The sequence below is a fragment of the Xenopus laevis genome, chromosome 7S, assembly GCF_017654675.1.
Source record: "Xenopus laevis strain J_2021 chromosome 7S, Xenopus_laevis_v10.1, whole genome shotgun sequence".
Lineage (NCBI taxonomy): Eukaryota > Metazoa > Chordata > Amphibia > Anura > Pipidae > Xenopus > Xenopus laevis.
The window spans coordinates 29,297,760-29,319,339 of NC_054384.1; the positions used below are offsets into that span (position 1 = coordinate 29,297,760).

Consider the following 21,580-nt stretch of genomic DNA (forward strand, 5'->3'; position numbering starts at 1 on the left):
GGCACATGTTGTATATATAAAACTGCAACATGTATCTTAAAAACATGCTTAACAATCAGCAGTGATCAAACAGGGCAATGTCTTTCCATTATTTCAAACACAAGAGGAACACTGGTGCCTTAGGGTGGTGGCAAACGGGGAGATTATTCGCCCAGTGACAAATCTCCTCTACTGCGGGCGACTAATCTCCCCACACTGTCTTCCCCCTGAAGTTGATGCATATTCCATATTTTCAAGTCACAGTGGTTCTCATGAGTCATAAGTCAGGGCTTTCTACTCTCAACAATGGGTAACATGTCTCTCTTGTTTACAAAAATAAATAATGGACCTCTGTCTGGAATCTATAAATTGGTACCTGGTCTTGGCGGCTCAACAGAGAAATCAAGAAGTAATTTCCCCACTGCTGAGTTGGAAGGAACAAAGGGCATAATATAAAAAAGGTGCAAAGTTTGCTGCAAGTCTAGTAACTTGCAGCAATTAATCAGCAGCATCTATTGATCTAAAAGGACACACATTGACTGATTTCCACAGTAGGACAAAAAGAATCATGTTTTAAGCCTATTAACTATATATATATATATATGTGCAAAGGCTTGGGCACACACTGTAAGTACGAATACCTGGGTGCTGAACAGGAAAAAATTAGTATATCCACTCACAAATGCTGACGCACACCAGGATTTTTCTTCAAGTGGTTAATTTTATTTCATCGACGTTTCGATCCCCAGGGGGATCTTTTTATATATCTTTTTTTATTTATATATTTAAATTATATTATTTTATATATTTTTTTTTTTATTTCCATATACAGGTATTGGACCTTTTATACAGAATGCTCGGGACCTGGGGGTTTCCAGGTAATGGATCTTTCCGTAATTTGTACCTTAGGTCTACTAGAAATCATGTAATCCAATAGTCTGGTTTTGCTTCCAATAAGGATTAATTATATCTTAGTTTGGATCAAGTACAAGCTACTGTTTTATTATTACAGAGGAAAAGGAAATCACTTTTTAAAATTTGGATTTTTTTTGGATAAAATGTAATCTATGGGAGATGGCCTTTCCGTAATTCTTAGTTTTCTGGATAATGGGTTTCCGGATAACGGATCCCATACCTGTACCATTGCTTGATTCTTTACCCACATAGTAGCCCTATTACACTCTATGGGGTATATTTATCAAAGAGTGAAGTTAATAGTGAAGTTCCGCCACTAGAGTGAAATTCCGCCACTCTCCATTCATTTCTATGGGATTTTTATAGGTGTATTTATCAAAGGGTGAATTTTCACTTTCACCCATTGATAAATATGCCTTTCAAAATCCCATAGAAATTAATTGAGAGCTGTGGAATTTCACTCTAGTGGCGGAACTTCACTCTTTGATAAATTTAACCCTATATTTCTGTTCCATAAAATGTCAGTTTAAATGGCAGCCATTTGAGCAGGACTGTAGTAATTTTTACACTGGGTCTTTCTGAAAAATGACAGCCACTAATTTATTTATTCCACTCCTTGGTGGTATACCAAGCTCAATTATATCCACAAAATAGCCACCATGTCTGCCTTCCTCAAAATGCATGTTATTGCCATAGTACTATCATCTTTAACTCTATGATTCAAATAATTATTTCTAATATATAAAGAATAATGATTTCTTTCTTTTATAAGCCATGATAATAGCAACAATTTTACATTAGGCAGCCTTACTCTGATGTAACACAGAGGAAACAGCACCTGGTTAAGTGCATTTTCATGAAAGTGAATAATACACCTTAATAAATGGGTTTGTAATCATTCTCAGTGGTAGCCACTTGAGAAAACTCATAATTTATTTCCTTATACAAGAGCTCATATAGTAACAGATGAGATGTTGCCAATAGAAACAAATCCGCAATTAAACTGAAACTTTCTACTAAAAGTTATACAAGGAAAGAAAAGATCTGATTGGTTGCTTTAGGTAACTGCAGTGTAATTTATATGGGATCAGTTATCTGGAAACCCATTATCCGGAAAGCTTCAAATTACAGAAAGGCTGTCTCCCATAGACTCCATTTCATCCAATTTTTTTAAATGATTTTATTAATAAAACAGTACCTTGTACTTGATCCTAAAATATAAGTAATCCTTATTGAAAGCAAATCCAGCCTTTAGGGTTTATTTAATGTTTACATGATCTTCTAGTAGACTTAAGGTATAAAGATCCAAATTACTGAAATATCTGTTATTCGGAAAACCTCAGGTCCCAAGAATTCCGGATAACGGGTCCCATATCTGTACTAGTGTTTTATCGATCAGTCCAACAGAATAACATTTATTCACATTAGTGGGTTTTCTGTTAAATTGACATAGAAAGGTGAAAAGAAAAGAATATCATGCCTATCAAGTAAAGGCCTTAAAATGTCAGAATGCTGAAAAGTTAAATGTTTGGTCATTTTCACAGCATTGATCTCAGATTTCATTCAGAGGAATGGTTCAGTTGCTTGTGCTAACACAATTCCATCCATAAAGGAGGTTTTAAGCTTCCCATCTATGTAATGTTTCGAGAGCATGCAAACTTGTTCCAGCAGCCATAAAAAATGCTACTTGTACAAAATGCAGTTACCATGACAATTATGGATATGAAATAAATCTTTCAATGGTACCTACTCGCTTACTGGTCATCTGTGTTTTCCTTTGTGATCTGCCACAGGGTTTCCAATTATTCCAACATAAAGGCATGCTTTATTCACAACACGCTTCATATATATTGAATCCTTTTTTAAAGCTGCATTTGGAAATCTAACAGTCTGTCCTGTATCTCGATCCCAGTCTCATTTCCCTCATGATTCACCCTTTTGCACTTTGATTTTTTTTATTTTCTTGTTAGGGAATTAAACAAGCCTATTCCATTAGGACAGTGCTGTTAATGGACTCATTCAGTTAGAATGGCACTAGGCAAAGCTCAAAATCTAATTTCCGGCACTGTTCATGCTTCCACCTGACATAGTAAGAAATCTCTTTGCTTCTTTTTTTTTGTTCTTAGTTCAGGACTGGATCTAGGATAGGCAATAGAGAAAGCAGGAAGCATCTTGGAATAGGGGCACAAGTGCGGAAAATATTTATCATGTTTTACTGTCCAAATCTAATGGACTATCAATAACAGCTCCATGTCTCTTTGTTAAAGGACCAGTAACATCAAAAAAATTTCAAAAAAATTTGTTAGTATACAACGAAAAAAAAACACTAAGACAAATAAAACTTTAAAATAGAAAAGCCTTTATTAAGAAATAATTTACAGAAATTCTGCTTCCCCTCCTCTTCAAAAAAGTCAACAGGGCGACCATCCATCCTGCGGTGCTCGATTTCTCCTGCCTGGCTATTCTACGGAGAGCATGTCCTCTGCCCCCATCTCCTTCTCCAGCTCTTCTTCAGCCTCCTAGCGTGGGATCTCTGCTGCCTGTGGTCGCCTTTGCCTGAATCCGAGCTCAGGGGCTGCAGGAAAGGATTAGAGACCAAGGGGAACAGGCCAGCACATGCACAAAGCTCACTCATTGTACAGAGGCGCAGAGATCAGCGCTAAGCTCATACCGCCGAGACACGAGACTGCGAGTCCTCACTGGCAAACAGCGCACAAGGAGCTCCCTCCCCACTTCCCTCTCACACTGCAACTGCCACAGGGGAAGTGATCAAACGGACTGAGTCTGTTCCCTCCCTGGCACTCAAATGCTGCTGCTCACTTGCCTCTCGCACCTCTGCCTGTGGTCGCCTTTGCCTGGCAGAGTGCGAGTGTTTCCTTATTTTTTATGGGAAAGATCACGAGTTTGGGGGGAACATGGGGTCTCCCACAGATATTTCTGCAGCTTTACTGATCCCTACCACATGCACTCTGCCAGGCAAAGGCGTGAAGCCCTTCCAGCACTCCCGACACATATCCCAGCTATCTTATCGAACTCCTCTCAGTCCCTGAGTCCAACGTCTCCACAGACAGCCACAAGCCAAAGCAGTCCTGCTACTCCCAGCGATACTCTCACTAACCCCTCCACCCTCCTCCTAGCAAACAGTTACACTGTAAAGGGAATAAAGCAAATGCTAAGTTGAACCATTCAGTGCGTCAGGGTGCTTGCCTGATTCACTGCTGATCCCCTCACGCCAGGGAGGAGAAATCGAGCACCGCAGGATGGATGGTCGCCCTGTCACCTTTTTTGAAGAGGAGCAGAAGTGGAGTTTCGGCAAGTTATTTCTTAATAAAGGCTTTGCAATTTAAAAGTTAATTTGTGCTGGTGTTTATTTTTCGTTGTATACTAACAATTTTTTTTTAAATTTATTTGATGTTACTGGTCCTTCTGTCCTTGGTTCTTCCTGTTTAAGATAATCTGTGTCTGGCACTATTTGTAAACTAGTACCATGGGGGCATATATCGCCACCATTGATATAGCTCAGGCATGTCCAGATTGTTATCAGACAGAGGTTTCTGAAATGGTCTGGCAAGGGGCACACATATGTTATTCTCTATCACAGCCAGTTGAATTGCTCTTTGCATTTATTTATTTGCGCAAAACAGAACATTTTGATGACAGGCACATTGTCAAGAACTATCTGGAATCAAACTCTGAACTATATACTTTCAAATTCCTGCATTACCTCACTGAGCCACTGGAGATTCTTGGGATTGTATTCTACGCAAATAGACACTCTGGTTTCCTTAGGTGTTTGCTCAACTCCCCTTCCTTCATCAAACGCAGGTGTGTGTAGCTTACCAATTAAGGGGCTTTATAAGCCTGTTGCAAACCATACCCAAGTACTTGATCATTAAGCATCACAGCCTGTTTCTACAGACCTGATATTACCTTGCCTTGTTCCTGATTCCTGCCTTGTTCCTGATTCCTGCCTTGTTCAAGAGTCCTTGTCCGGTTCCCTGTTCCTTCTTAGTGCCTCTGATCTCCGCTCCAGTTCCCATTACCTGCTCTTTGTTGGATCTCCTGGTAATTGACCTCGGCTTGTTTACTGGACTACCCTCTGCCATCAGCCTGCCTCCGACCTCGGCCTGCCATACGGACTTGTTATTGTCTTCAGCCTGCCCCCGACCTCAGCCTGTTTTACGCCGGCTAGAATGTAAATCGCCGGCAGGATGGCACTCGGAGCAATTCGTTCGGGCGACTTCGGAAAACAAATCGATCCGAGTGTCATCCCACCGGCGATTTACATTTTAGCTGGTGGGAAGGCAAGGGAGGCAGTTCGGGGAGATTAGTCGCCCTGAAGAAGAGGAGATTTTTTTTGTCGGGCAACTAATCTCCCCGAATCTGCCTGTGTGCCCTGACCCTTAGGCATGTTAACAGGAGACAGACCCATCACACTTGCACATACATACCAAGAAAGGTAGCGTTTGCCAAGATTTTCGAAGTCACTGCTCATAATTAGCAACATTATGACACAACTGTAATAAATGTTTACGGTTAAACAAATACATTTTTAATAATATTCTGATAATTTGTTAAAAATCATTGAAAATATATTATAACATTTATTTCCAATAACTGGACATACTGCACAATTGTTTCTTGCTTGGAAGATATATTTCTAACTATGAATTGAATATATGTTATGGGTGCATTGAGAAAACAAGGGCCACAGGTAATCCTACCTGATCTTCTCTTTCCTTTGATTTGTTCTTTGAGATTCTTGAGGAGGTGAAGTCTCGAGGTGGTATGATCGAGATTTGATGCATGTTCAACATCCCAGCCCCCCACTCAGTCCTTTTCAGATGAAATTCTTTTCCCACTTCCCATTTTGAACATTTGTCCTTGTTTCTGAAACAAACAAAAAACGTATAAACTAGGGCAGTTCTTTTAACAGATAGTGTGCCAGCTGAAATCAATGTACAATGTCTATGTTCAAGCAAAAGCTGTGTCTCTAACAAACACATTCTAGCTGAAACAAGAATTTGAATATACTATTTTTACTTCCTGATCAGGAAAGAAGGATGAAAATATGTTGTAAAAACAGGAAAGACGTAATATAGATGATGACAAAACAGCAAAGGGTTAGAACTTGACAAGCCTTATCTAGATTCTAGCATAACACAATAATTTGATTGTTGACTGAAGTCCAAGTTGAAAAATTGATACTGCTGTCTGTTTCATGGAATCAGTTTAGCAACAAGAGGTGCACCATACAGAACTGGGATGGACTTTTGTTTAATATAAAGTTACTCACAAATGACTCATTTTGTTGTATCAGAGATAACCAGATAATTTGCAGCAGAACGGACATTCCAGGATTGTGAAACAGCTGAGGCATGGGGAGATATAATTACCCAATGTGGCCACTCTTTATCATGGGAAGCTATTAACCCACCAGATCTGCCAATTTCCTGCCCCAGTAAGCCTATTCTTGCCCCCATTACATCATTGTCCCAGTCATATTATGTCACCACTTGATTTCCGAGTGGGTTGCAATAAAGTTGCACTTAAGCAGTGATTCTTAGCCTGTCCTTCTGTTCCCCTCACTTGCGATATCTGTTGGATTATTTGGTGCTTAGGACGGAGCACCTGTGGGACACATATAAGACACATCATTTGCGGTCTACTTGTGTATAACCCAAGTGTGAAGGATAATACTTGATTCCCTCCAATGTCCAAGCCCAAATCTTGGCACTCCACACCACACAAAGATTTTCATCTGAAAATAGTGGACACATATAACCAGAGTAAAATAAATGTGTGGACAAAAAGCAAAGCATTTTATAACTGTTTTTTGTCCAGTTTTGGGAGCTGTTATCCGGAAACCCATTATCCAGAACGTTCCCAATTACAGGCCATCTTCCATAGACTCCACATGATGCTCTCATTCTATCTGAGCTGCAGAGTCCCCGGTGTTATTAATCTTATTGCTAGTATATTTCTGCATTAAATGAATAGTAACACCAAAGAATGAAAGTAATTAACATATCATTTACGGTTACCATGCACTGGTAAAAGGTGTGTGTTTTTGCTTCAGGAATACAACTATAGTTTATATGAACAAGCTACTGTGTAGCCATGGGGGCAGCCATTCAAGCTGGAAAAAAATTAGAAAAGGCACAGGTTATATTGCAGATAACAGATACGCTCTGTGCAATACAATGGTGTTTAATCTGTTATGTAACCTGTGCATCTCCTTCTTTCCAGCTTGAATGGCTGCCCCCATGGCTACACAGTAACTTGTTTATATAAACTATAATAGTTTTTCTGAAGCAAACACATCAGTTTTACCAGTGCAGGGCAACAATACATTATATTTTAATTACTATGATACACTTTCTGTTTTTGGTGTTACTGTTCTTTTAAACTAATTTTAAAGTCTAAACTGCTTTATATCAATGAACATTGATGAACATCTTTAATGTAACATTTATAAACAGTGATTATTAAAGGTATGGGATCTGTTATCTGGAAATCCATTATCTAGAAAGTTCCAAATTACAGGAAGGCCATCTCCCATAGACTCCACTTTAATCAAATTATTTACTTTTTTTTAATTATTTTCTTTTTCTCTGCAATAATAAAATAGTACCTTTAACTTGATCCTAACAAGATATCATTCATTCTTATTGGAGGCAGAACAGTCCTACTGAGTTTAATTCATGTTGAAATGATTTTTTTTTTTTTAAAGATGTTTATTTCTGGTTTTTAAAACACACAACAAAAACAGACACATACAAGGTTGTGCACCGAGACATTAGTACATATACAAGTCAGTATCACAGCATATGCAGATCAAACATAATGAATCCTCTCCTCTATTGTGGTGAGTCTGGGAGTGAGATTCCGGGATTGGCATCGACCCAGGAGGTCCAAATTCTATCAAACTTTGTGGGTGAACCTCTAGCAATGTAGGTCAATTTAATAAGCGGTAGCGTTTTATTTATCAAATCCCGCCATTGTTTGATAGTGGGAGGATGTGGACTCATCCACCTCATCACCACCAGCTTTGTGGCATAAAAGAGTGTAGCCCGTAATAGATTCCTGGTCTTGTTCAGAGGCACCAATTCCTCCACCACCCCTAAAAGACACACCACCGGGGATTTTACTCCCGGGAGATCAAGATTTTGGCTTAAATACTGGACAACCGCTGACCAAAAGCGAGAAACTACCTCACACTCCCACACCATGTGAAAGAAACCTGCATCGAGGGTTTGACATCTATGACATTTACCATCCACTGACCTACCCATTTGTTTCAATCTAAGAGGAGTAACATATAGCTGGTGTATAGCCTTAAATTGTATCATCTTGTCCCGAGTGGATATCAAAGACCCATATATACCCTCAGTAGCCTCCTCCCATTTCTCATGATCAAGTTCTGGGATATATTGAGACCATTTAGGATAGGACTTAGCAAATGGGTCTACATTTGGGTCTAGGAGTAGCCTATATATATTAGAGAGCAGTTTCTTGGTTTGCGGATCCCATAGTCTAGATTCAAGTTTCGAACTTACCCAAGTGACAGTTAAGGAACCAAATTGAGCCTTAAAGGCATGTCGCAATTGCAGATAGCGATAAAGCTGAATAGTAGGATGAAGTAACTTCTCACGTAGCTGTTCTAATGACATGAACAACTCTCCAATAATTAGGTCACTGACATGTCTAACGCCCAGTTTCGGCCAATATTGGAAATCAGGCAAACTGTTGAAATGAGGGAGATTAGCGGTTGAAATGATTTTTAGTAGACTTAAGCAGGAGTGCCCATACTTTACTAATGTGAGGTCTATTTCTAGTGATGTTGTCCCAATATGATCTACATCCATAAAAGCATTGTTAGCATTCTGTTCCATGGAAAATATTACTTAAATATTGATTTATGGGAAAATGTACATTGCTATATTTAACAAACAACTATTTCGTATGTAACCTTAACATAATAAATATCTGATTAAAAAGCATGAAATGGGAGGGTGATTTAGACAAGCTGATTGTTGACAGTGTCTTGAGATCTACTGATCACCAGCTAAAGATCTACTGGTAGATCATGTAAAGACCCTGGAGAACCCCAGGTCGCAAGCATTCTGGATAACAGGTCTCATACCTGTACTTTGTATTTGGCCCATTTTAGTAAATTAAGCCCGATGTTTTAAGAAGAAATATGTGTGTTAATCTCACTCTTTGTGAGATCTTACCTTATTACCCAGAGGGTTAGGTGATATGAGGAAAAATATAAATATATAAAATGAATATTATCTGTTTTTTTCAGATGATGGATCTGCAGTTCTAGCTTCTGATAGTTCTATAGATCACATTCCCAACAACTTAAGCATTTGTACGTGAGGTGCCATTCTGATAATATGGCTTGAGTGTTCCTCATTCGTTCACTGAGGTAACTTTCCAGTTTTTTATTGCCGACATCTGAAATACTGACTTTTCTGCTCAGTAGGTTGCCCTTTAAACTGCCATTTATACAGCTACGAGAAATCATCTTGTGCCTTTATTGCACTTTATTATCGTATATTGTTCTGTGTGATCATCATCAGTTGGCTTTTATTATCAATGTAGGGAATTACAAATAAAAGTGTTTACTGTAAATGGAGGGTAAGTACAGGGCAAGTCATAGTGGTGCTTAAAGTATGGAAAGACGGGAAGACTGATTATCTTCTCTCTCTTTAACTGTGTGAGATACACAAAACAATAAACCAGATACTATTAAGTATCTTCCTATAAGTATAAAATGAAAAATGAAAATATTATATACATCAAGGTACAGGGTCAGACTGGGACCCAGGCACCACCCCCATGGACGATGTGGGCACTCTGAAGCCGTTTGCTGCTGCCATCCCCTCCCCCACTCACTCAACTTTATGTGCTGGAGGGTGTCGAGGGGGGTCCACAAAGTCAGTGAAGGCAATTGCAATCTCTGCGCTGGTTTTTCCAGGTTTGAAAAATTTTGACTAGTGGGCCTGCCTGAGAAGAGTTTCTCAACTCACTTCATTGGCGCAGCAACCATGTAGACACTCACCCATGCCCTCAGATCACAGTTGCAAGTTAAGGAGAAGGATGGGGTTACATGGGACATGGTTACATGAGAGGAGCTTCAGGAGGAGGGCCCCTGAGGTCACTGCTCTGGTGGTTCCTGGACAAGCCAGTGTAGCACTGATGCTGTATTCTGGTTTTATAACTGTTAGGGCTATAGAACATAGGTCATAATCTCTAGTGTATATGGGAAATATGTGGTATCACTTATATTGCCTTTTTTCAGCCTTCTGAAAAGAACAGACATTAGGGCTGTAAAGTATTTCACATTTAATTGAATGGGGGACAGCAGAGGCTGTTTTGGTGGCCTTCGACGATAGAATCCAACTGTAATAAAAATTAAAAACCAAATATCTTACCCCTTGCCTGCGGTATCAGGTAAGTCATTACAATCCTTGGAGGGTGCCCTAACATTTGGCAGCTCCCATGAATCAGACATTTCCTTCTCCTTTAAAGCTACCAGCTCACTGATTTCTATGGGTTACCAGAACAATAGCAAGCTTTTCTCTCTTTTCTTTTATTACATCACCCGTTAAGACTAAATGTGTTTTTAATCATGAATGTTTCACCTGAAAAACACACACAGGAGCTCATATAACTATAATATACTATTTATTCTGGTTACAATCTGTCAGTAAATGAAGATTTTGTCCTGCATTCAAAAAAAGCAATCATAATTGTGTTTACAGCTGCTTTACTCTCTGTGGAAAAAAACACAGGCATATCACATACTATGATAACAAAAAATGTGAAAGCTGACTTCAGGAAAAATACTCGAAGTAGAACTAAAGCTTAACAAGGAGGTAGGGTAGAAATGCTGCACATAATGTTTTGGGGTTCTGTACGAAGGCAATCACAGTAATTAAAATGCCCCCACTTGCTTCTCATCTTCTTTTCCTGCTGATTCCCAGCACATGCTCTGTGCAGCTGTTGGTTACCTGAGCGTAGAGACCTACTCACAATATACTGTAAATATAAAATATAAAGGCCATGATATAAAACGAACAAAATGAACGATTCAAACGATTTTAGCATATGATCGAACTATTTTACTTTGATGTGTAAAGACTTAGAAAATGGTTGTAGAAGGTCCTCATAGGCTAACATAGCACTTCGGCAGGTTTAATTTGGCGAAGTATTGAAGTCGAAGTTTTTTAAAAGAGACAGTACTTCGATTATCGAATGGTCGAATATTCAAACTATTTTTACTTCGAATTTGAAGTAAATTTGAAGTCATAGTATCCTATTCGATGGTCGACGTATCCAAAAAATTACTTTGAATTTCGAATTTTTTTACTTAGAAAATACCCTCGAATTCACTTCGACCCTTGATAAATCTGCCGCTGAGTATGTGCGCAAATATCCAAGATGGTGAACCCCATCATAAATTTGAAAGCCTGGATCACTCAGCTCAGTATATTTAATATGGTAATTATATCCATATTATTTTTTAGGATTTAGCTGTCCTTTAAAAATGCAAATGCACTATAAGTATCTGAATAAATGTTTGAGTACTGCTTAATGTACTTATGACTGCTCAATTTACAGTACATTTAAGATGCATTAAAAATGCTTCCTAATAGCATGAAATAAGCACCTGTGTGTTTGGATCCTTAAAAATACAGTAATACAACAAGAAGACTTATGCTAAGTGCGGTGATTGAAGGCTCCAATAAATATTAGTTTACGTGCTCCACTGACGTCCGATGCCTTCCAGTAAACCAGAGCCCAGCTGTGTTATGGAAAATTATTCGGTTAACAAAAGTAACAGAATGATCAGGTTAGACACCAAAACCCTCAAACTCGTGATCAAGCAGAGCGTTCAAATACATCCCAAACTGTCATGCTGATTCTACTTGAGGTAAAGGATTTTGATCTAGCTACAGTTAAATCACATTGGTTATTGAAAAGTTAATCTGATGGATGCAGTCACCCACAGAAAGCAAGACTATCGGAGTACAGCTGAAAACACAAAAGCTGTCCTTCTGAATTGTGCAAAGCCCCTTTTATAGCAGATGAATTCCATGGTGACAGTGGAAGCTTTAACATAAAACATAATAAACCATTAAACCATCTAGGTTTGAAAAGTCTGTCTGATATACAAGACTGGATCACTGGACTCAGTGGTCTCAATGCAGCTGACAGGCTTCACACTAAATTGTGTTGCAAAAGAAGAGATTGTAGTGAGAGAGGAGCACAAAAACAGGGTGAAGTGATCCAAAACAACTATTTTTCCTTACTTATTGACTCGCGATGCCTATCTAGATAAGTATTCTTCCAATGTCTGACTGGGCAGGTAAATTCAGGGTCCTGGATACGGACTATTAACAGAAAAACATATAATACAGGTATGGGATACGTTATGCAAAAACCTTATCAAGAAAGTTCAGAATTATGGAAAGGCCATCTCCCATAGACTCCATTTTATCCAAATAGTCCAAATTTTTAAAATGTATTCGGTTTTTCTCTGTAATAATAAAACAGCACATTGTACTTGATCCAAACTAAAATATAATGAATCCCTATTTGAAGCAAAACCAGCCTATTGCGTTTATTACATTTTGAAATGATTTTCTAGTAGACTTAAGGTATGAAGATCCAAATTACAGAAAGATCTGTTATCCGGAAAACCTCAGGTCCCGAGCATTCTTGATAACAGATCCCATACCTACTGTAAATAAAAGGAATGAAGATTTATATGTTACATGTTATACTGTACAGTACAATGCATAGTGTTGCTTCATGGTCATAAAAAGAGAATACAAATTATGTAGGTAAATGTGACACCAGTTTTAACCTTTTATCAGAGGGATTATTTGACATTGTGAGCCTACATTCCCAAAGTTGTACAAAACAATCTGAAAAAGCACCAAAGTCCAATATCAAATTGTAAATGCATATATTACTACCACTCAAACATTTTTTTTTTAAATTTATTTATTTATATATTTTAATATAATGGCCTTGATCCAATGCATCTTATTAGGCATTATTTTAATTGCCTGCTGTGTGACTCTATAACCCTAAACACAACCTGTGTCACTTAGCCTTTAACCTTCCACATCAGTCATGCCAAGCTATCTTCATTTGTTCCAGCACTTAGAAGATGAATGTATAACCTTTCCTTTCAGAACACTAGGATGTGTTATTTCTAATTCTAGATACATGTAAACTAATGCCCCTAAACTACAAGAAACCTCAGGCTCCTAAATCCACCTAAACTGTCACCAGTTTTGGGAGATATTTTTCTAAAGGTAATAATAATATAAAACTGCAGAAAAAAAGATAAATATGCTGATTCTATGCCATCTATAGTTTTCATTTACATGTGTATATTCTTGCTTCTACTGCTCATCCCTAGAGATCTACACTTTTGGTACAAAGATCCTAGTTTATTATTTGACATTTTCTTTAGTGCCTTGAAGTTTTACATATTTGCGAAACAAAACAAACTATACACCAATGAGCTTCTGCTTAAAATTACACTGGAAAATGATGTAAAAAGTAAAATAAAATGTCAAATTTATGTGTGTATTTTCTTTTATGCTGTCTGAACACAGTATTTAACATAATCTTTTTACACCATTTACACCACTATTTTTATAGGTTAAACCCATTCAAGTCAATGAGAAAAATTCACGAGGCACGTAGTTCCCGGTCAGGGGATTAATGCACAAGCTACCTGCCTAAATATAAAAATAAATATTAAAAGAAAATTGCATTAATTGAAATAAAAGCTAGATGGGCCCCTGATTATTCTGAGCCCCTAGACTATGGCCTATACCTGCCTAAAGTAGCCTGTGCATTAATCCCCTGACCGGGGAATAAAAATAAATATTAAAAGAAAATTATTCTGGCCCCTAGGCTATAACCTACATAGCGTAGGGGCTCAGAATAATCAGGGGTCCATCTAGCTTTTATTTTATTTCAATTAGTTCAGTTTTCTTTTAATATTTATTTTTAATTCCGCTGCTGGGGCCGGTCATGTGCACCTGCTGGGAAAAGGCAGTAGGCAAGACGCATGTGTGCATCTGGATGCGTGGCTGGATCTGCATGCATCCATGTCTGGATTTGTGGCGAGGACACAAAGGCCAGGGCCTAGGGTGGTGAAATTCTAGGGGTGGCATACTGCCCAGCCGCATTGGGAACGCATCATTCCCCAGCGCTATGGCGCATGTGCAAGTGTGCGCACGAGGAACTGCGTGCGATTGGCGGCCGTTAGGACTGCACAGATGGAAATCTGGCTCTGCACGCATCAAGACCCAGCAGTAGCCTAGAAGGGGGACTATGTGGATGTAGCCTAGGGGCCCCCCATGTCATTAACCTGTCATTGTTCCTGGTGGTAAAAAATGGTGATGGATGAGGCAAGATAGGGGTGGGCTTCATTAGCAGATGCTAAGGTTTTCCCAGTATGTTGAGAACCAGGTGTGTCCTTTTAACTCACACATACTGTATTTATCAGTGTAATATGGGATTGATAGAACAAATAGGGATGCTACCAAAGAATTCAAACAAAGCCAACAAAGAAAAGGATAGGAGATGGCTTTTTTTTTAGCTACAGGCATTCCTATGTAATTAGACAAATTATATTTACAAGATGTTTAATGAGAGTTATAATACACACTATATTGAAGGTAGTCAAATGCATTTTATAGGGCCAAAATATATTTTAAAGGGATTGTTCACCTTTAAGTTAACTTTAGTAGAGAGTGGTATTCTGAGACAATTTGCAATTGGTTTTCATTTTTTATTATTTGTGGTTATTTAGCTTTATAGTCCAGGTTGCAGTTTCAGCAGTCTGGTTGCTAGGGTCTAAATGACCTTAGTAACCATGCACTGATTTGAATAAGAGACAGGAATATAATTAGGAGTGGCTTGAATAGCAATGTTGAATTGCAATATGAGTAATAAATAGTCACAATTACAATAAATTTGTCACCTCAGACAGCAATTGCTTTTTAGATGGGGTCATTTGAAAGCTGGAAAGAGTCAGAAGTAGAAGACAAATAATTCAAAAACTATAAAAAATAAATAATGAAGACCAATTGAAAGATTGTGTAGAACTGGCAATACTATAACATACTAAACATTAATTCAAAGGTGAACCATACCTTTAAGAGCAGCTAACTTTTAAAACCCCACATGGTACATATCAAGACTCAATCATGCTGAATAAGTTTTGTAGAAAATATCCTTCTATCCTTCTATTCAAATCCCAAATTCATTAAAGCTTCACGTTCCATATGAGGACAATATACGGGTAGCTTACATCCCTTCAAAAATGGCCTTATAATAAAACAGATTATTTATGATATGCTACTAGTCACCACATTTATAAATGCTACATTAAAGATGAAAACCCTGTGACTTTTCAATGTTGCAACATGTTCATTGGCTTTAAAATTAGGGCCCCTTTAAAGGAGAAATAAACCCTAAAAATCAATATGGCTAAACATGCCATATTTTATATAATGACCTTATTGCACCAGCCTAAAGTTTCAGCTTGTCAATAGCAGCAATGATTCAGGACTTCAAACTTATCACAGGGGGTCACCATCTTGGAAAGTGTCTGCGACACTCACATGCTCAGTGGGCTCTAAGCTTAGGGGTTGCTACTAATTATCAAGCAGAAAATGAGGTTGGACTGTAATATAAACTGATGTTACAGGGCTGATTATTAAATTCTGATGCTAGTTGCACTGGTTTCTGTGCTGCCATGTAGTAGTTATCTGTATTAATCACTAATCAGCCTTATACTGTGACATTTTTTTCTATGTGTACTGTATATTGTGAGTGGGTCCCTAAGCTCAGTAAGTGACAGCAGCATAGAGCATGTGCAGTGAATCATTAGAAAAGGAGATGGGGAGCTAATGGGGAATCTTTGGGGGCACAGATCTTCCCCGTTAAAGGCCTGTGGTTGCCTTGGGCTGGTACAGAAGCCCAAAACATAATGTACAACATTTCTAGCTACTTCTTTAGTTAAGCTTTAGTTCTCCTTTAATGCAGAAATATACCAGCATTAAGATTAATAAGACTGACTGCTGTGACTCTGCAGCTCATACAGAATGAGAGCATCATGTGCAACAGTGGAGAATGAAATCCTATGTGATGCATGGTCACCTTTTCTGTCCAGGACCCAATATATAAATAGCAAAGCTTCTGCCTCAACAGAAGCCAAAGGCTACAGCGAGAGCTGTGGGTAAACATTGAGGCTTCTCTGCAGTACAAATCCTTGGGATTACAGAAGGATATTTACTGAGTGGGTTTAGCTCAATGGATTGTACGCGGGATGCTGAAATCTGCACACAAAGAAGACAATGAGAATTTCAGCTTCAGGTATAAGAAAATAGCTAAGCTTTTTTTTTAACACAGCTAGAGCTCATAGTTCAAGGAGGAAATTTCATGCAAGTCTTTAAATCAGAAGTAAGGGAAAGGTTAAGCAGTAGAGGCAAAAGGATAGCTACAGCTCATCTATATACTGAATGGCTTATACCGATTGTGGAAGTACAGGTATGAGCACATTTTAACCTATTACAATTGAATCTTAAACAAACAGTATACACCCCTTTTCAGCATGAGCTGAATAAATAGGACATGTGCTGAAAAACATTTGCTTATTGTTTTTATTAAAGAAATATCTATGGGTTTTTGTAACTTTTCACACTAAGCTACAAAATAAAACGAGCTTCACTTTAGCCTTTCCTGTCATTTCCTGGTCCTGTAGAGCACAACGAGGGCTGATAAAAGTAATTGCCAGTCCACTGAACAGCCCTCTGATAATGAGCCACTCAAATAGATGCTGCTTAAAAAAGGGAGGGGTTTCTCTGCTTAAAGTAAATATGCTCAGCAAATATGCTTCTGTAATCCCAAGGATTTGTACTGCAGAGAAGGGGCAATTCAATTAAAGGGGCAATTCACCTTCAGGTTAACTTTACACCTTGTCTTAATTTTTGATCTTGTATAGTTTTTATTTATTTCCCTTTCTCTTCAGACTCTTTCCAGTTTCCAAATGGGGGTCACTGAACCCAGCAGCCAAAAAATGATGTTCTGAGAGTCTACAATTATTTTTTTATTACTTATCTTTCTATTTAGGCCCTCTCCTATTCATATACCTGTCTCTGTTTCGAACCACTGGCTGGTCGTTAGGCTAAATTGAATCCTAGCAACCAATTCTGGAAATTCAAAACTGGAGAGCTGAAGAAGAAGCTAAATAATTAAAAAACTGCAAATAACATAAAATAAAGACCAAATGCAAATTGCATCAGCAACGTATTCTCTACACCATATTGATAGTTAACAACCACCATGTAACAAATTTCAAACTTTATAAAGGGAAGGGTGGGGGAGGATGTTCAGTGAACAAAACCCAACTTTTAGATTAGGGCTTTAGAATTTAAAAAAAAAAAAAAGAAAATATGAATTCTTTACATTTTAATACACAGAATGCATTTTCAACATTCAAGTCCTATTTATTGTGCTTGTTTGTACCAAAGGTGTAGGTTTAGGTGTATACTGTTGCTTTAAGCCTGAGAGAGTCATTCAAAGTTCCCATCTGGTTTGAGGTCATGTAGTCCTGTGGATAGCGAGAAACAGAGCGCTGAACCTGCAAACGAAATGAGAAGACCAGATGGAACTGAAATAAATCCATGTTCCAGGAAAATCTATTTGTGCAAAGTGTGAGTGCATCTAGAGAGGATTCATCCTGTAAGAAATGTGAAAATTGGATAACTGCAGTGATTTGATAACAGAATAGGAAAATTGCTTGCAAAGGGATTTTTAATAACTGTTACCAGTAGTATAATAGTCATTGTAAAAAATGACATTTTGCTTTACATATACATACATATACTGGATACATCTATCAACTATATAAAGTACACTATGGGCTTTTTCCAATGCATGATACTATGAATGATATACTTATAAATGGTGGGCTATGACATCAGAATGCAAATTTTATAACTTAAAGATAGACACACAGCATTGCTGTAGGCACTGCTGTAGCAAATCTGATAGCATTTCTGATGTCACTTTCTCGAGTAAATTGGCATCAAGCATAGATAAAAAAATCTACACTGAAGATTTTACAGCCCCGCAGTTGTACTGTATATAAATATAATGTAATCCACTAGAATTAAAAGGGCTATAAGAAGTCACTAGTGATGTATGGGCCAGCCTGATACCCATCGGGCAGGTTCAGGGCGACTTCCAGAGAAGATCGCTGGGTCGCGGGGGGGCTCAGGTTAAGTTCTTCCTTTCACTCTCCCCACCAGCGACCTTACACGGCTGGCTTCTGACGCTGGCAGCCTCTATTTATGGGTGCAGATCTATACATAGAGCAGCCACACCATGGGGCAAATTTACTAAAGGGCGAAGTGACTATTTCGCCAGCATGACATCATCTTGGATGGCGTAACTTCGCTAGCGAAGGAGATATACTCTAGCAGTACTTCGCTCTCCAACACAAGGCGAATTTGCGCTCTGGCAAATGGACGCAAATTCCCAAAAAACGCTAGCGTCTTTTCCTTTTTTCAGGGTGATAGGCTGCAAAAGAGCGTACATTTTAACTGGCTTCCCCCCTACATTTCCTAACATATGGTACATAAACTATACACTGGGATCATGTGTTGGGCAATATAACAACTCTATTTTCTTTTATTAAGGTTTCCCGGGCTTGTGTAATGTAATGTATTTGCTACAACATATACGTCCATTGAACTTTAAACTTCAAACCGTATGCAAATTAGGCAATGCTAGCGCAACTTCGCTTTGCTTAGCACAGTAACGCTAGTGCAACTTCGCCAGCGGTGGACGCCCTGGACGCAATTTCGGATTTTAGTGAATTACTGTTGTCCTGGCGAATCTACACCTGGCGAAGTGTTGCGCTGTGAACGAAGCCGTCGCTGGTGAATATTCGGAGGTTAGTAAATTTGCCCCCATGTCGGGTAGGGTTCAGGTTTGGAGGGATCGGGTTAGGGTATGGTACGGCTTATATGTTTCTCAACCCACATATACCTAGAAGTCACCTCTGTAACTTCTTACAGTCTAAAAGTTACAGTAGGGGGTACAGGATGGAATTGGTTCAAATGAACTACATCATCTTCTTTTATCAGTATATATGGTTATAGTTTTAAACCAATTTTAAGCCTCCCACATTATACACACTCAAATATCATGTACTTAATAGCCCCCCTTTCACATGTATTAATACCTGTAGCTCCCACCTAAGTACTACTGCTCACAGGTGTTAGCAGAGAATGAAAGTAACAGGGTGCAACAACATTTCCAGCAAAGCATTTGCTTGCAAACATTTTATTCCTGTTGCTCACAGATTTCATATAATACATTTATGTGAACAGAAGGAGAACTGTGCTCAATAAAGTCAAGGGGAAGGAGCCAGAAAACTGACACTGTAAGGATGAAACGAAAGCTTTTATAAGCACATAAATAAAGAGCTCAAGGCTTATTATCCTTTTCAGCGCTACTAAAATATATAATACTATCCTTGTCCCCCAGTGCTCCACAGTGAGAGAAGGAAAGTCAGAATCACTTGAGGGTGCCAAAAGATAGTCAACCCCAAGTGAATGTAATCACCTCTACATGCCCCTCTACAACCCCAAGTGAATGTAATCACCTCTACATGCCCTGCCCCAGCCCAGGGTTCTTCTCTGCAAGCAGAGCGATCCTCTTTGTCCGCTGCCTCTTTCTTCAAAATACTGGGGCCGATCTACGTGTAGTTGAGTGAAACAGACGGTTTCTTTGTTAAAGTCCAGCTTTTCACTCTACTGCACATGCGTACCTGAGTTATAAAAGAAGGAGCAGTAGAGCGTCGCTCCGTGGTGCTTGCTAGAAGAACCCGGAGTCTGGGACAGTATTCTGCTGATGGGAGTACTAGCCCAGGGTATCACATTAGTAAATAGAGTAACGTGAGGGGGGGGGTGCCTAGTGTTTGTAGCTAGTATTTGGTACCCCTCCCCCCAATTATTCGTACCTGATTCTCCTGTAAGATATATATTTAGTGCCTTAAGCACAAAGTGATTGAAAGAATAAATAAACCAGAGCTGTCAACCCCGCTGAGTTACAAGAATTTAAGGTCTGTTCCCCAGTCTCTGTCACTCTGACACTTTCCTCAGATTTGTGACTACTTTAGACAATTTTCCGTGATTTTCAGCAAAAACCTGGTGTGCACATGTACAGAACATTTCAGTGACAGCTAGAGCAATGTGCACATGTGCAGACCAACTTCTTTGGCTTCAGGAATACTTGGGGTCACGAGCATGATGTCATTTCCATTTACGAGCAGCAGCTCCCCCAACTGCGAGCTCTGCCAGGTTGATAGCTCTGAACAAAGTCCAGTATAACTTTTGCATTTTATTAACAGCCCAGAGCAACAAAATTTATGTTGTTTTTTTTCCAGCCTAAATTCACGATTTACCGATACAGTTGCCACCCAGCCAGGGGTTTTACCAGCCATGTCAGAAAAAATCGGCCAAGGCCTGTAAAAGAACCTCTTGATGTGCCCCTGATCTACCCCAATCTCTTCACAATTTTACCTTTCTTGTCTGGATCTACACAAATCCGCACCAAGATCTGCTCCTTTATGACACAGCCTCCTCCCACCTACATCATTAACCCGCCGCTGCTATATCATTGGCTCGCCTCTATCATCAGTGCCCGGGATTCTTGCACTCAAAAGATGGTAACCCTATTTATCAATTGTGGTTTAGGGTAAAAATTGCAAAGGAACAGAAACAAGCTACATTGGTTTGATAAAAAGGGAGACTTAATGACTCGATCTTTGGTCATTGAAAGATATGTTTTTTTTCTTCTCATGACCAAATGTAGAATAGCTTCAATGTCCCTGTTTAGCTAAAAAAAAAAAAAAAAAAACACAGATTTTTTTGAGATCGAAACAAATGTCAGCACAAGCCACATTCATTGAACTAATGTTGAAGAAGGCGGTATACTGGTCCTTTAACTATTAAGGGATACTGTTATGGGAAAATATGTTTTCTTCAAAATGCATCAGTTAACAGAGCTGCTCCAGCAGACTTCTGCACTGAAATCTTTTCAATTTTATATTTAATTTTGAAATCTGACATATGGCTAGGTGACCCAGTCATGTGACTTGTGCTCTGATAAACTTTAGTCACTCTTTACTGCAAATTGGAGTGATATCACCCCTCCCTTCTCTCCCCCCCCCCAGCAGATCATCTGCAGATCAATTGGAAGGTAACCAGATAACAGCTCCTTGGTAGATATAAGAACAGCACTCAATAGTAAAAATTGATGTCCCACTGCGACTTCTTCAGTTGCATTGAGTAGGAGATATAGTCTACCACACCGCTGTCCAACTTCTGTGGTACCGAGGGCCAAAATTTTACTGGCCTATGTTGTGGAGGGCTGATAATGGAAGTCAGTGTTGGCCACTCCTCCTTTTAAACCACACCCACTGAAACCACACCCATGTTACCACTAGAACTTTTAAGATCAGATCCACATTAACGGCGGTAGCACACCAAAAAACCAAATGGTTGGTGCTCACTGCAGGGAAATCACTCATCACTCATATGTGAAAAATTGAAGTCATGTTAAAACATAC

At 38.9% G+C, this 21,580-nt stretch overlaps 1 protein-coding gene across 4 annotated transcripts in view; it reads right to left on the bottom strand.

Annotated features, from left to right (window-relative positions):
• Positions 1–21,580, bottom strand: part of marchf8.S (membrane associated ring-CH-type finger 8 S homeolog) — a 153,343-nt gene that overhangs the window by 75,694 nt on the left and 56,069 nt on the right. For all 4 annotated transcript variants that reach the window (XM_018227543.2, XM_018227545.2, XM_041571087.1 and 1 more), the window contains exon 2: positions 5,619–5,784. In XM_018227543.2, coding sequence (XP_018083032.1) covers positions 5,619–5,711 — 93 coding nt within the window. In that variant the 5' untranslated portion in view covers positions 5,712–5,784. The remainder of the gene's footprint in view (positions 1–5,618; positions 5,785–21,580) is intronic.